Below are 14,369 nucleotides of genomic sequence, written 5' to 3' on the forward strand. Positions count from 1 at the left end.
GTGAAATGACAAAGATGCTGCAAAAACCAAGCCTAGTTTGGGAAGCAGCAGCGGTCTAAAACGAGTCTTTTAATGATGTCAGAATGGGGGAATTAAATGGCTTTTTGTGAAAACTAAAAGAGTACAGCCCAATACAGAGTTGATAACATGCCCTAAAAAGAATATCCAAAGTAACAGGTGTAAAAGTAGAAAAATACACTTTGTCAAAGTGGTAATGTCATCTCTCTCCAACAGTGACCCAAGAGGCGTTTTTATTTAGAAAGGGCTGTGGTGCAAGAAAAGCTAACTTGCTTATAATTCCTCACCTGTTTTAATGCTTGATTGGAGTGCAAAGAGTATCCAAATTCTTGAGCAAAGATCCTGCTCTCTATTCCCAGTGAGACAGTATTATTGTGTTTCTTGATAGGAAAAGAACTGTTAATAGAACCGATTTAAGAGCATGGATAATATTTATGCCTCTCTGTTTTCATTCATATTAGGACAGAGATGAAAAACAGACATAGTATCTGTAAAACAGATTAGGCTGAAATTGCTCTCTGACTTCTGCTTTTTAAAAGCTTCTAAAGCTTTAATTAAGAAATTACCCAAGTTGTCTATACTTCTGAAAAATGTGTTTCTGGTGAAGTTCAATGAAGTTGGTAATTGTTAGTGCAAAAGGTAGTAAGAGACCTTTTCCAGGCATCTAATCTATTTTTCTACAGACCTAACATCAAATTTTCACAGACATTGCAATCTTATAATTCGTTTCTAGCATGTGTCTTAACATACTCGTTCATTTGATCTTTTTTCTGAGGTATATCGAGTATATTTACCAAAAATCCATGTAATGTTAGCTTTTGGGGTATTGTAAGTATATGTATAGGTGAATGCAAATTACTTACTACTTCTAGAAGGTCGCCGTCACTTGTCCCTCCAAGAATCTCTAACATGAGAAATAATAGAAAAAGGCAATGTTTGGATTGATAGATGATGACATGGGGTAATTAGATTGTTCAGAACCTCACTAGAGGTATTATTTATAAATTTCTACCTCCTTGCTTTTTTCTCCTAATCATTGAAAGGATTTGTCAACATAGATTTCCTCCTCCTCAGATGATGATGACATGAAGTGCAGCCCACAATATATGCTGACAAGACAAGAACTTTTGAGACTGCCTTAAAATATTCTGTGCAATGACTACCTTTTTCTAAATAGCAATTTAATCACGCAGGGAGAACTTACATGAAAGACACAGATTTACCTAGTCTTAACTTTTATTAAATGCACGATTCAAGCAGTTTCACGACTCAGAGTAGGAACATATTGATGAGGGAAGAAAAATGGATAGGATAGCCTGGTCAGGAAAATGCTCCCTCTTCACTCACCGTTGGTTACAGACCTGACAAAATCAGCGCCAGCGGCTGCTTCCCACGCAGCCCCAGAGACCTGGGGGTTTAATGCTGCCTGAACTCACATTAGCTCCAGAACAGGTATAGATGGACTCAGCCACAGATTGCAGGAGGATGAGGGGAATAACCGCTTCCAAATTGCCCGGCTGTCTTCCTCCTTCGATCCCTTCGCAAGGTCACCTGCGTGGTGTCCTGGGAGGAAGGTCAGGATGCGGCACCTCTGTTTGCGCATGGGGATCCCGGTGTCCGAGGGAGCTCCAGAGCGGGCAGAGCTTTGGGTGGTGGTACACGTGTTTACGTGTGTGTGCGTGTGCTGTCCCTCCTGTGCTCGCTCCCACGTGCACGTTGTTTCTGTGGTTTCCCTCCGCAGCTGATCTGAGCCTGGCGAACGGAGAGGAGAGCTGCGTATACTTTGCTGGGAATTCTCTTGGGCTCCAGCCAAGAAAAGTTAAAACTTACTTGGATGAAGAACTTGACAAGTGGGCTCGAACGTGAGTACACAGCAGGGTATGCGAGACGCTACCGCGTGCTTCAGATGAGCACTTTGTTTTATTTCGGGATCTGCCTGGAAAATGCTTGAATAGAAGGATAGCGTGTTAAAAACCACTATGGCCCGGGAGTAAAGTATGTTCAGTGTTTCCCTAGCGCTATTTAAATCTCCTTTAAAGGTATGAGCAGTAAAACAGGCAAAGAGAAACTTCCAGCTATGATAACCCGTGCTGTGCGTGGTGGCTCTGCTTTGGCTCATCTGGAGGACCTGCACAGTTTAACCATCCCCATCCAATTGCTACGTGTGTTTATACACAAGACGTACAAACTCATTTGGTTACTGCTACTTGCTGGTGAACATGATTCAGTTTCAGGCCCTGTGATTTTCTAATTAGTATTTCTAACTGCATGTGATTCACCCTGCAGGCCTTGCAATGGGCAGTTTCCCTTGAAATAGCATCGAGCGCAGGTGGTGCTGCTGCCAGCCCTGGCAGGTTGTTGGCTCCTCTTAAACCAGGTCTCTGCCTGACAAGTTCATTTTATTAGAAAGAAGCATTCCTGTCTTCTCAGGAGCATCTCGGTGAGGAGCTGAGGGTGGATTGCAATGAGCTCTGCTGAAGAGCTGAAGTAAGAGAGATGGGAGGTCAAAAGAGGGACTGTCGTGGTTTAAACCCAGCCAGCAACTCAGCCCCACGCAGCATCCCCGTGGTGGGATGGGGGAGACAATCGGAGGGGTAAAAGTGAGAAAACTCATGGGTTGAGATAAAGACAGTTTAATAGGGAAGGCAAAGCCGCACACACAAGCAAAGCAAACCGAGGAATTCATTCCCCACTTCCCATGGGCAGGCAGGTGTTCAGCCACCTCCAGGACAGCAGGGTTCCATCAAACCTAATGGTGATTTGGGAAGACAACACCATCACTCCCAATGTCCCCCCTTCCTCCTTCTTCCCCCAGCTTTATGTGCTGAGCATGACGTCCTATGGTCTGGAATATCCCTTGGGTCAGTCGGGGTCAGCTGTCCCGGCTGTGTCCCCTCCCAGGACACTCCTTGTGCCCCCCCAGGCTCCTCGCTGGTGGGGTGGGGTGAGAAGCAGAAAAGCCCTTGGCTCTGGGTAAGCGCTGCTCAGCAGGAACGAAAACATCCCTGAGTTATCAGCATTGTTTCCAGCACAGATCCAAAACTTAGCCCCACACTAGCTACTGTGAAGAAAATTAACTCTACCCCAGCCAAAACCAGCACAGGGACACATTTCAGCATTGCAGGGAAAGGGGCATTGTCATCATAACAAATGGGGAACTTTTGGATATATGGGGGGGGGGGGGGGGAAGCTTGCTTTTTTTAATTTTGTTTCCATGGAGAGTCTGTGCTTTGAGATGTCCAGCACCTGCCCGAGCAGCTGGAGCAGGGAGGAGTGAGGAAAAAGATAAGTAAAAACCAGGGAGCTGAAGGTGGGAAAGGAAAATAACATCCAGACGAGTGAGTGAGCTGGGAGAGAGATGAACACTTTTACAGGGTGCGGGATATGTGTGGAACAGATGTGATTTCATGGTGAGAGAGCAGAGGAAATATGGGGAGACAGAAGAGGAAAACTAATTCTGCTAACTGGGCAGCCTTGTTTCAGTAGAAACAGTCTAGATGGAGGCTTCACAATGTAAATGTGAAAACTCTGTAGCTGCTCTTTCACTTGTTAATATATGAATGCTGTGGGTTAATAAAAATGGTTTACTGTTTCCTATTTATTACTTGTATTCTTATAAGTGAGAAGAAGGTTGAGAATGAATGGGAATGAATGTGAACTTTGGGAAGCACTTGTTCCTCCTGGTTATTCATTCAGCACAGCTCTGCAGTTTCTCCAGTCATTTGAAAAAATTGCAACCCTGTCCATTTCTGTATGATTATCCTACTTTATCAGGGGAACAGCTGAGCTCTTTCAATAGGTAAAAGTCAGATAGCACTCTTATCTGTTAGAGTGATGCCCTGGGAGTGCAAACATATTTCAGCTCCTTCACTGTACCTTTTCACTGGTTCACTTCCATTCTTATATTTGCCTTTTCTACAGTGAAGGATGGGGTTTTTTTTTTTTCCTCGATGATTATAAAAACCTGAAAGAAAACGGTAGGCAGCATGTTTCTCCAGAAGATCAAAAGTGCCTTCGGTAGCTATATCTAAGGGGGAAATATGGCTGAACATAATTTCAAGCCATCAGAAGAGAGGGAGCAAATCTAGAAAGGCTGTTTGCCAAAAATACAGCTTGGCCCCAAACAGCTTACCCAGAATAAATCAGAAAGTTTAAAAAAAAAAAAAAGAAAAAAAAATCAAACACAAACTAAACCCAACAGAAACCCACAGCAAAATCTTGCTAAATTTGAAAAGAGCAATTTATGCTTAAAGAAGCTGATGGGCAGGATCGGGTGTTGGGGGCTGCAAAGGAATACATGGTTGGAGATGCACAAATGGGTGCTTTTATTCCAGACACCAAGGATAGCTTAACAAAATCCAGTCTAAGGTAGTAGCTGTTACCAGCCGAAGCCTGTTCAATGGCTTGTGTGTTGGCAGCATGGAATTTAGTGTCTGTGGCTTAGATAAATAAGTAGCGAGAATCTAAGAAATGGCATGCAAATTAGGTACATCCTTCAAGTCAGTAATGATATAGATTCTGGCGCTCTTATAAATTGGTTTATCACATTTTCTGTTTGTTGTGTCTTGGGACTCATCTCAAATAGCTACTATACTTGTCTATTTAAATAGTTTTCACTGCTTATAGCTGATGGCAAGAGTGAAAAGGAAGATTACCTGGTAGCTGTTTTCAAGGGCAGGGAAGCTCACAGCTTTAGCTCTGCGTGGTGATGGCAACTCATTAGAGTAAGGCCTGGAGAGAAAGAGACCTTTCATGCATTTCTTTCTTGTTGTGTTCCCTCTTACAGTGTCACTGTCCCTTTTTTCTCTCCCCGCCTTTAAATGGTGGGTTATAGTTTTCTTCTCTTACATCTGCCTCCCACATATCTGTTCTGGTTTTGTATTCTTTCTTTCCACGTTCCTCAGTCCTCTTTTTTATGCTAATGTATAAAGACTACAAATTCAAGCCGCTGGCATTCTTAGTATGGATTAAAAAAGAGCCTTTGAGACTTCATCTTTCTTTCTGTTTTGATTTCAGCTAAATCCAAGATTTATTGAATGAGCAGCAAAAAGTGATGAAGAGTTGTCTCTTCCGTGCTTAGCCTAGAGTAGTCAATGATCCAGCTTTTTGAAATCTAAAAGACCAAAGTTCAAGTGACTTGTTGGGTTGGAGAAAGGCCGAGGGGTACTTTGCAGTGTCTTGTTTTCCCTTTTGCCCAGCAGAACTGTTTAAGTGATTAATATATTTTATAGAATCATTATTACATGTGAACATACTCGCTGCAGCGGGCAATGTCTCTCACGTCCGAGTAACTCACTGAAGTGGAACTCTTAAACCAGAAGGGAGTCTGCCATAGCCTTTTTTATGCTCTTGAGAAGGGCTGGTAGGCTGATTGGGGAGTGGAGAACCTGCTGTATGGAAGTCTTGAGGATTAGTGTTGCTTAGACTGAAAGGAAAAATTATTGTTCTCTGTGGATCTATCAAGGGGTAAACACAGGGGAAAAAAGGAGCCGCTTATGTGAAATAACACGCTGGCACAGTAAATATAAACTAGGAATTAATAAATTGAGGCTAGAAACAAAATGTGTATATATACTTCTAAATATTGAAGCAGTCTGGCAACAGGCTTCTGACATGAATATAGTAGACAAAAAACCTCCAAGTCTGTGGAAGGCTTTATAATATAGCAGCTGCAGCAGCAAAGACTATTTTCAGTGAGTCAAAAGGTAACTTTGGTTCTATGTGCTGAACTAATCCTGCAAGATATAACAGCCCTGAAAACGGGAGTGCAGCTTGGCGGGGCTCGGGCACGTTCTGTTTGACAGAGCCACTTCTCCTGCCGTTCGGCAGGACTCCTCTCTGCATTGTGTCTTTCAGCAGGTTGTATGTCAGAGCTGTAAATGCCTGTTTTAATGCCTTGGGTTTTTTAGATTTGCCTTCAGTCTACTGCTCCATACAGTTCTTTTTCTTCGGATACGTCTTCCTTTCTTTTGTCTGTTTCTTTGCTTGAAACCGTGGTCAAACTTAAAAGTCGGCATTGGCTCATTAAATACCTTGCATCATTTTTGGCAAAGAAGCAAGAGGAAAATTTCCACTTGAACAAGATTTGGATGAGCGCAGAAGATTCCTGAAGCTGGCAATTAATTTAAATCCCTTTTCTCAATGCCTTTGAAAGCCTGGGATCATATCAGAAAATGTGTTTCTAGCTCCCCTAGCGAGCTTTAAATCAACCAGACCTCAGCGAATAAAATGTGGCATTGTGATTTCCTGCCAAATTGAAAATAAAATGGTAACTGACTAAAAATTAATTTGCACAATGAGAAACTCTCACAGTAGTTTAAGAAATAATTTTGTTTGTATGATGCTTTATGATTTGGCGGGCCACGTTTTGTATTGATTAATTTGGGCACCTCGATTTAAATGTCTCTCTTGCTACCCAGGGTGCAGAGGCAACAAAATGAGACATAGGCTATCTGCGTCTGAGGGGAATGCCAGAAGCACTGCAGTTGTGTCCTTAAAGATTATTACCCCCAGTGCCTACCAGAGCTGAGAGAGGGGTGCCATAATATACAGAGATATAAATTCTCTGAGGCAGAGCATAGAATTTTACAACCTAAGTGTAATAGGATGTATTGTGCCATCAGCAAAGGCTACAGAGTTTCATGTGATTAAAATAAAAAAAGGGTCCAAGAATATGCCTTTAACTACCATTTTAGCTGCAATAATTTTTGTCTCTTGGCATTTATATTGGCCATCAAGAGGGAGGCAAGCTGTAAGCTGTGCTGTAATAATAATAATAATAATATGAATAATAATTAATGCTAGCTCTCCCCTCTTTCAATATACTTAAATTTCCATGTTTTCTTCTCAAAATAAAATATTCTCATGCCCAAAATCTCATATCTGTTTTCGTGATAACTTGGAAATTTATTCTGAAATTTTGTTAGTCCTGTGTGCTGGTAGAGAGAGCTTTTATCAGTAAATTCCCATTAGAAGGACACTAATGGCTATAAAATCAGAGAAAGCTAATGAAAGAGAATCCCATAGGTACTTACGGCTTCTTTTTCCTGTCTTATTATGTTCGCTACCCTCTTTCAGAAATACAGATCCCCTCGGGCTGGGAGCCACTGAAAATCTTTGGGGTTTTTTTATTTTAACAGTCTGTATTACCTCAAAGTCCCTTGATCACTATATTACAGTTAAGAATAAGAAGGGAAATTAGCAATAAGTGTCTTGCTGTTTGTGAAACACATACCACTGTCTTCAGGGAAAGCAGCTGCATTGTGGTCTGATAGAGGGAAGGAACTTTTAGCACTAATCCTGCCCCTTACCGCATTTTCTCCCTTACCCACCTACTGCCTTTATTCCTCATCTACGAAATGTTCTTGTAAATGAGTGCTATTTCACACTGCCCGCTTTCTGCTATCAAGGTCTCATCAGAGAGCAATTCTAAAACGGAGAAAAGCAGTCAGCTAGTGTACCGTGACCTTATTCAAATTCGGGATCGGGGTCCTCCTTGTTGTTTGTGTGGAGCCGGACTTGTTGAACGTAGGGAGGTTATTTTATCTGTAAGAGATGTTCAGTCGTACCTGTGCCCTCCTTCAGCTGTTGACCTAAACTAGTCCAAAAGCAAATGGCATTTTGCAAGGATGAGAGGCATGAAGTGGTTAATACAAATTGTGCTTTTTGCAGCAGTTCTTCTTTTCTTTGGGACTGTGGTTCTTTTGGAAATATCCCTAGCAGGCGTGAATTAGACCCAAGTCAATCAGAAAGGGTCTGACTGCAAAACACCCAGGTAATTTGTGTGGGAGAAGGAACAAAATTCTACCTGAGAAGGGAAAGTAGGAGGTGGGAGGGAAACCCAATCTTTTAAATAGCCTTAAGCATGGGGGACTAGCTGGTAGTGTCTCATACACCCTCCTTTCTCATGTCTTAATCTGCCAGACATCTTCTCATGATTTTCAGTGACCATCATGTGCCTCTTCTTCTTTAAAAGGTTTATTGCTTGTTCCTTTTTTTTTTTTTTTTTCCTTTCTTTCATCACAGCTTTTAGGGCTTTTTTTTGCTCTCTACTCAGTTTCCTACTGGCTTTGTCCCTGTTTTGAAACAGCTTTATACTTGGTTTGCCTCAGCCACATGCAGCCTGGCATTTCTGACTCCACAAGTACCCTGTGGTGCTCAGCAAATATGAAAATCATCCAGTGTGAGATGGAAGCCCAGAGCAATGTTCCCCTGGATTAGCACCATTATTACTTTTCTCAATCTGCCTTCATTTGCATTTAAATTTGTATGCTACATCCTGCACGTTTAAGAAACTTTGCAACTTTTTATTTATATATGCATGGTGGCTACCTTAGAAGTTTACTTCTCTGTCACATTTGAAGCAAAAATTAGTTCAGAGCACTTAATCCAGACTGAAAGTACATATCTGACGCTTCGGAGTAGTGACGCATTCAGGTTTAAGGTGCCTGTACGATCCGCTGTAGACAGGAACAGTTTGCAAAATAAAGTTTTTAAATGCCCTGTCAAACCAAAAATCTTCACGCACACTTAGATCTAGAACAATTTGGCAGGGAGAAGAGAAGCAATAAAAATTAGCAAGCAGCTCTGTTTGGGCAGGTGCTTCCCTGCATATACATGAAGTACCTGCTGGTTTATGCAGAAGGGTGAGTTCAGACAGGAGATTTGGGAGGACAGAAATTGTTTCTGACAAGAAATATTTCTGTCTGGGAGCGAGGCAGCATTCGTGTCTACCGTACCTCTGTGCCATACAATGTTGGGCTAGAACTGCTGACGGAGTAACTCTGCAGGGTGATCTCTGCTCTCTGTGTAGTTTATGTGAGCTGGGTTTAACGGGGTGCCAGCCCGCACCGACCACCAACCTGCCCTTTCCCGGAGCCTTCTCGTACCTCGTGAGGGATTTCTAGAGAAATTCAGGGGGCCGAAATAAAGAGTTTTCAGGCAATTGAAAACCTGTCAGAAACCAGCAAATGAATTGCATTTGCTAAGAGCTTTAATGGCAAGGTAGAAGTGCCATGCTCGGTTTAGGTGCGTCTCCTCCTCCTCCTTCCTCCAAACGTGGGATCTCCAAACCAGGTACGTTTCTTAGGACTGATCCAAAGGGAACAGCATATGTTTTCATCGTTTGCCTCTTCCTTTTCAGAGGTGTTCACGGCCATTTCAATGGCCAGCGCCCGTGGGCTTTGGCAGACGAGTGCATCCTGGACCTGATGGCTGAGCTGGTTGGTAGGTGTGAACTGCAGGGCAAGTCTTTCTTTAGAAATGAAAGCGAATTTGGTTTCTTTTAAGACTGAAAGCCCTGAAATTATCTAACCAGAATTTAGTTCCTTGCATTCTTTGGTTTTAAAGTAGTTTTTTCTGACTGCCTTGTGCAGGGACTAACATTTTATTTTAAGGCTGCAAGTGATTTAAGAGACAAATCTAAGCTGTAATATATGAGCATATGCATATCATGAAACTAATTGTGGCAGAGGGTTTCTTGGAGCATCGTAAACCACTTGGTCTAACACGTGAAGCCCTTTTAAAGGGCACTTGGCATTACAGATTCTCACTCTCTCTCCTAGAAGTGAACCAATGAACTTTCCCCTTTGAAAAATGATTTCTATCTAGACATTTTCCGCTTTTCCTCTTTTCCCCGCCACTAAATCCAGCCTCATATTTGAGAACTGCTTATGTCAATGAAGCAGATAATTGGGGCTGGACCTGCTATTTGTAAGTTCCCATTACCCTGTCATACCCCTTGAGGAGTCTGCAGTGCTGTAGGACCTCGGCAGTAAATGCATCTGGTTATTCTGGAGATTGAGAAGGAGCCCTGGAGACTTCTCCTGGTGAGTTTGCCAGCCATGAAAGCAGTCGTCTGAGTCGGAATGCAAATTTCCTCTATCGCCTTTTACTCTAACCTGTGTGTAGTTGCTGAAATAATCTTTCACTGGGATTTCCTTCAGAGTTGTTGCTGTCAGAAGGGGGAAGAGAAATGATCTTGGCAGGGTTGCCTACGGACCCTTTTTCTCCCCAACCCTTACAGCCCTTCTCAAGGCTAGGTTAGTAGATTCTCGTGAGATTTGGCCAGTATTTCAATTTCAGTGTGGAAGGCAACTGTCAATACTGACTGTCTGAACTGAATTATCATGTGTTCATTTGTGCCTTCACTAAGGAAAAATATTACTGTTAAGTTGACCTACTGTACACTAGATACTCTCTCGTAATTTATCCTCCAATTATAGACAAGTGTTCAATGAGAAAGTTATAGTTTTTCTCCTTCAAGAGAAGCAAATGGGGTCTGAACAACTGGAAAGAGAGACGCTAAGGAATGTTTCATGACAGGTTTATTTATATATTTATAAATAAAGTCTGTTCCTGACTTCTTCATAAAGTTTCCAAATAGCTACAATACTGGACATTATTACTGGAGCAGAGCAAATATAAGAAAATATTGTTATGGTTGGTCTATCCATGGTGTAAGCACTAAGGTAACAGAAATAGGAGCATGGCTAGACTGGGCATCACTGGGCTAAGCAGAGCGATCCCATCTGCAGAATGAAATAAAACCCCAAATGCAGATTGGTTGTTCTAGTTTTAGAAGTTGCTACCGTAGTACCTGGTATTGCTCAGGAGGTTAAGAAATTACTTGTCTTGCTTTCATTACGTTCAAGGGCAAGCTCAGTACCTTCATCCGTTAACTAGCATAGAACATAAAGATGTGAGAATATAAAGGGGTGGAGGGTGTTGAAATGCTGAATGCAGCTGATTTAGGGATTTCTCTAGTTTGACTGATCTTTCCTGGCAAGTGGATGCTCTCATTCTAGTAGGGAAGCTGTGGGCAGGTGGGGAAATGCAACTCATCACACAACTAGCCCTATGCGTAGTAAGGGCTTTTAAATTGGAAACCTTGGATTTAATTAACTGGAAGGCGGAGAATTTCTCTTACATCTTATGAGAGTGGGAGAGCAGTCACGCTACCTTCTTTCAGGCACCTAAATTAGTGAAGTACCAAGGTAAGACCGTTGATGCTCTTCACATAACCAGGAGAGAGAGCCAAGATCCCCCAGCCTGAAGCACCTGAATTATCATCCTTTTCTGCATCACCTGTGAACGTTTGCTACCGCTCTGTCTGCAAAACGTGGGCCCCCGTGCCCTCCCCGCAGGGTGTCGGGGCAGGCTGAGCACTGACCTCCTGCCAGTGCCGGCGCTGGGGTCGGTTTGGCCTCAGCTTTGGGTTAAGAGTCACTGCAGAAAGCAGCGAGTCAGGCTGGGACTTTTTTTCCCTTAACCATCTGTCTTGTCGAGGCTGCCAGCTCAGTGTGTATTATAATATTTGTTTAACTAAAAGAAGTATTCTGCGTGTAAGGAGAGGGATGTGAGAGCTTTGCTTAAACTTCATCTGATTGCTTGTCAGTCTCATTATTTTTCTTTTCCAAACTTTATATGACACTAGTGCTTTTTTTTAATCACAACGGCCAGACTACATTGAACTTATTACAATTTTATTCATTTTAAATGTATATTTCAAAGTTTTCTATCAAAATTATGACTGAGGTCACCCTACCATTAACCTACTTTTGTTTTTAAAGTTCTTTGCTGGGAAGTGGTTTCACAGTCCTGTTTTCCTCAGCAGTAAGGGCAATGTGAGCATTATCAGCTTGGATTTTGTTCTCCAGGATTTTTTGGACTTTGTTTAATTGAACTATAAAATGTGGTTTGGGCTCAGATCTGGCCCTCAGATTTGCATGCCAGCAGGGGTTTATTTAGATAATATCCTCATAGCTTTTTTCAGGACCTAGGTGAATGATTCTTAGAACGCAAATGAATTAAAGTTTCCCGAGAAATGGACACATTGTGATAAGTCCTGATTTTTAAAATTTTAGGTAATAGTAAAAAGGCTAAGAGAATAAATACAGGAAAAATGTTACGTTAAAACGCTCTCTTCCAATGTGGTATTTACAGTTGAGCACTGTTTTCCGGCAAGGTGCAATACCAAGTATGTATGAATTGAGTGAATTTGAATTTACTTTTTTTAGTGAATTGAATGTAAGAACATAAACAGAATTTTACACTGTTTTTTATTCAATATTTAATCTGTTATGGAGGAGGAGGAATCGTCATTTCTCACTCTAAGTAGTAGTAGTAGTAGTAGTAGTAAGTAAAAATTATTTGGTGGGATTTATTCAGGACTGGACTAAAGACTGTAAAATGTCTTTGTTTAATGGTTTATAGTGCTATAACACCTTGCTTATTAAACGCAGTCACATTTTCTTGTTCAATGAAAGTTACAGTAGTAAATACATTGTGAAATGCAGAATCAAGGTCAATGGAGCCCAAAGCTTTTTTCTATGCTCATGCTGAGTGGCATAACGCGGTGACGGTAATCTCGGCTTCTACCAGACTTTATTAAAACATTACAACCTTGGCAGGATCACCTTCTGATGGAACAAGATTAACTGTGTGGCTGCTGCTGTACAATGTGCTCAGGCAGGTCTCTGTTGAGGGAAGACTGAATGCTTAGCAGATTTGTAGTGACTTTGAGTGATAAGGATTATTTGAAATAACCAAACTGTTTTCAGAATTGGGGCCCTTAGCCTTTTTTTCAATCATTTTACAAAATGCTTTTTACTTACTCTGGTGAGGGTCAGGCTCCCACTGCAGTCAGAGAGGAGAAGGATGGCAATGTCTGCCTAACGCAATCATAATTGTCTCTGAAGTTGTACTTTGCAAATGCTGCTTCCTTTTATTAAAGAGGAGATTTATCAAGCAGAACATACAGGTTTCAGCCTGTCTTGGAGATATGGTATAAAGTTAGGAAATAAAGAAAGCAAACATAATTTTGTCTCCTGTGTGCTGGGTCTTTGAATATTGTAATAGGTTAATTGGATCATAGAAAGGTTGTTTTCTGAAACGCAGTGCAGGTTATAAAGGATAACAGTTTTCCAATGACACGGATGAGGTTTGTTTTGTGGGCATGAAATTCAATAATGGAAAGCTTTTAATAAATATATAATTTACAGAAGACCAAGACTTACATGACAAATGTAGTGTCATATTTAATTTGGGATGCTAGCATGCAGCTAAAAGTGATCTACAGATTAACCATTTGTTTCATGTGGAAACGGTACAGCAGGCAGAGGATTGCTTGTGCAGAATTTGCTGTGAAAGCCACAGATTTCGTGGAAGGAGCAGAGGGAGAAATAAGAACAATACCATTTCTTGATGCTATCCCTTTTTTCAGCCTCAAGAGTTCCATAGAAATATTAAGACTGCAAATAATACTGTTTTGAGCTGCAATCACTCTCTCTAGCTGTCTTCTGTATCTGCAATAGAACAGCCACAAGGTGACCTCTTTCAGCAGCATGGAGCCTGCAGATGCAATGCTATCAGAGGGAAGAAAAGAAAGCAAAGGAGAGGAGTTTAAGTGAGGAAAAGGGCTTATCTTTCCCTATGAAGAACTAAGTCTACTTATATTTCTTCCCACAAACTTGATGACGTTCCTGGTGTCTGAAGGAGGGAACTTATTCGTGGCATCTCTTTTTCCTGCCGGTTCATCCCCTGGATGGGTCCTCCGGAGTCACTGACAGCTATTGACAGATCTTTCTGTCCAATACTTGGAGATTTCAGCAACACAAAGAAAGGCCCTTTAATACCTCAATCAGAACGGTTCTTGGCTTTTCCTGTGGTGGCAGAAGCTGAGGCCTGCTTGGCAAGGATTTATGAATAAACCCTTCTTAATTATAGATTTCCATGGTCTTTGGCTATATCCACTTGTACTGAGTTCAACCCACGGTTACGTCTTTTTTCCTAGGCCGGCAAAGTAATAACTCCCTGATCCTAAACTCTTTGGGATATGGTGGGAGTGTCTTGGTGCTCTTGCTGCCTTTCCCCGTGTTGGTTGGGACCTTGGGTGCCCTCCAAGGCGGGGACAGGAGACACCCAGGATTCACCTCTCTGTTTCTTGTGGCTCCCCTTACCCTTTTTACCCCAACATCATGTTTTCCTTTCCTCTTTATCGATCCCAGTCGAAGCTGTTGCCCTCCCCACCTGCTTACACTTGTCTTCATCCCTCCCTGTCCGCAACCTCTTCCCACCTTTGGCGAACTCCACTGCCGGGGCGATGACTAGGGCAAGGCGCACGAGGGCATCTTCCAGCTTCAAAGCACTGATTTGCGTCAAAGGTGAATTACTGCTTTTCAGTAAAAGACATCAGGCAAAATGGAAAGAAACAGGAATTGATTTTCTCCATATCTCGGTGGCGCCCTGCCCGACGCGCAGTCCCTCGTCCTGCCTGAAACCTTTCACCAGTGGTTGATAAGGGTTCGAGAATTTGTTACTAAATACTTTGTAATGACAATTAGTTGTTACTC

General features: G+C 42.1%; 1 protein-coding gene across 5 annotated transcripts in view; it reads left to right on the forward strand.

The window, feature by feature from the left end:
* The window catches only part of KYNU (kynureninase), a 59,693-nt gene that overhangs the window by 9,084 nt on the left and 36,240 nt on the right, over window positions 1-14,369 (forward strand). For all 5 annotated transcript variants that reach the window (XM_052793080.1, XM_052793083.1, XM_052793084.1 and 2 more), the window contains exons 3-4: window positions 1,760-1,880; window positions 9,161-9,243. In XM_052793080.1, the coding sequence (XP_052649040.1) occupies window positions 1,760-1,880; window positions 9,161-9,243 (204 nt within the window). The remainder of the gene's footprint in view (window positions 1-1,759; window positions 1,881-9,160; window positions 9,244-14,369) is intronic.

The sequence above is a fragment of the Harpia harpyja genome, chromosome 7 (genome assembly GCF_026419915.1).
Source record: "Harpia harpyja isolate bHarHar1 chromosome 7, bHarHar1 primary haplotype, whole genome shotgun sequence".
NCBI classification, from domain to species: Eukaryota; Metazoa; Chordata; class Aves; order Accipitriformes; family Accipitridae; genus Harpia; species Harpia harpyja.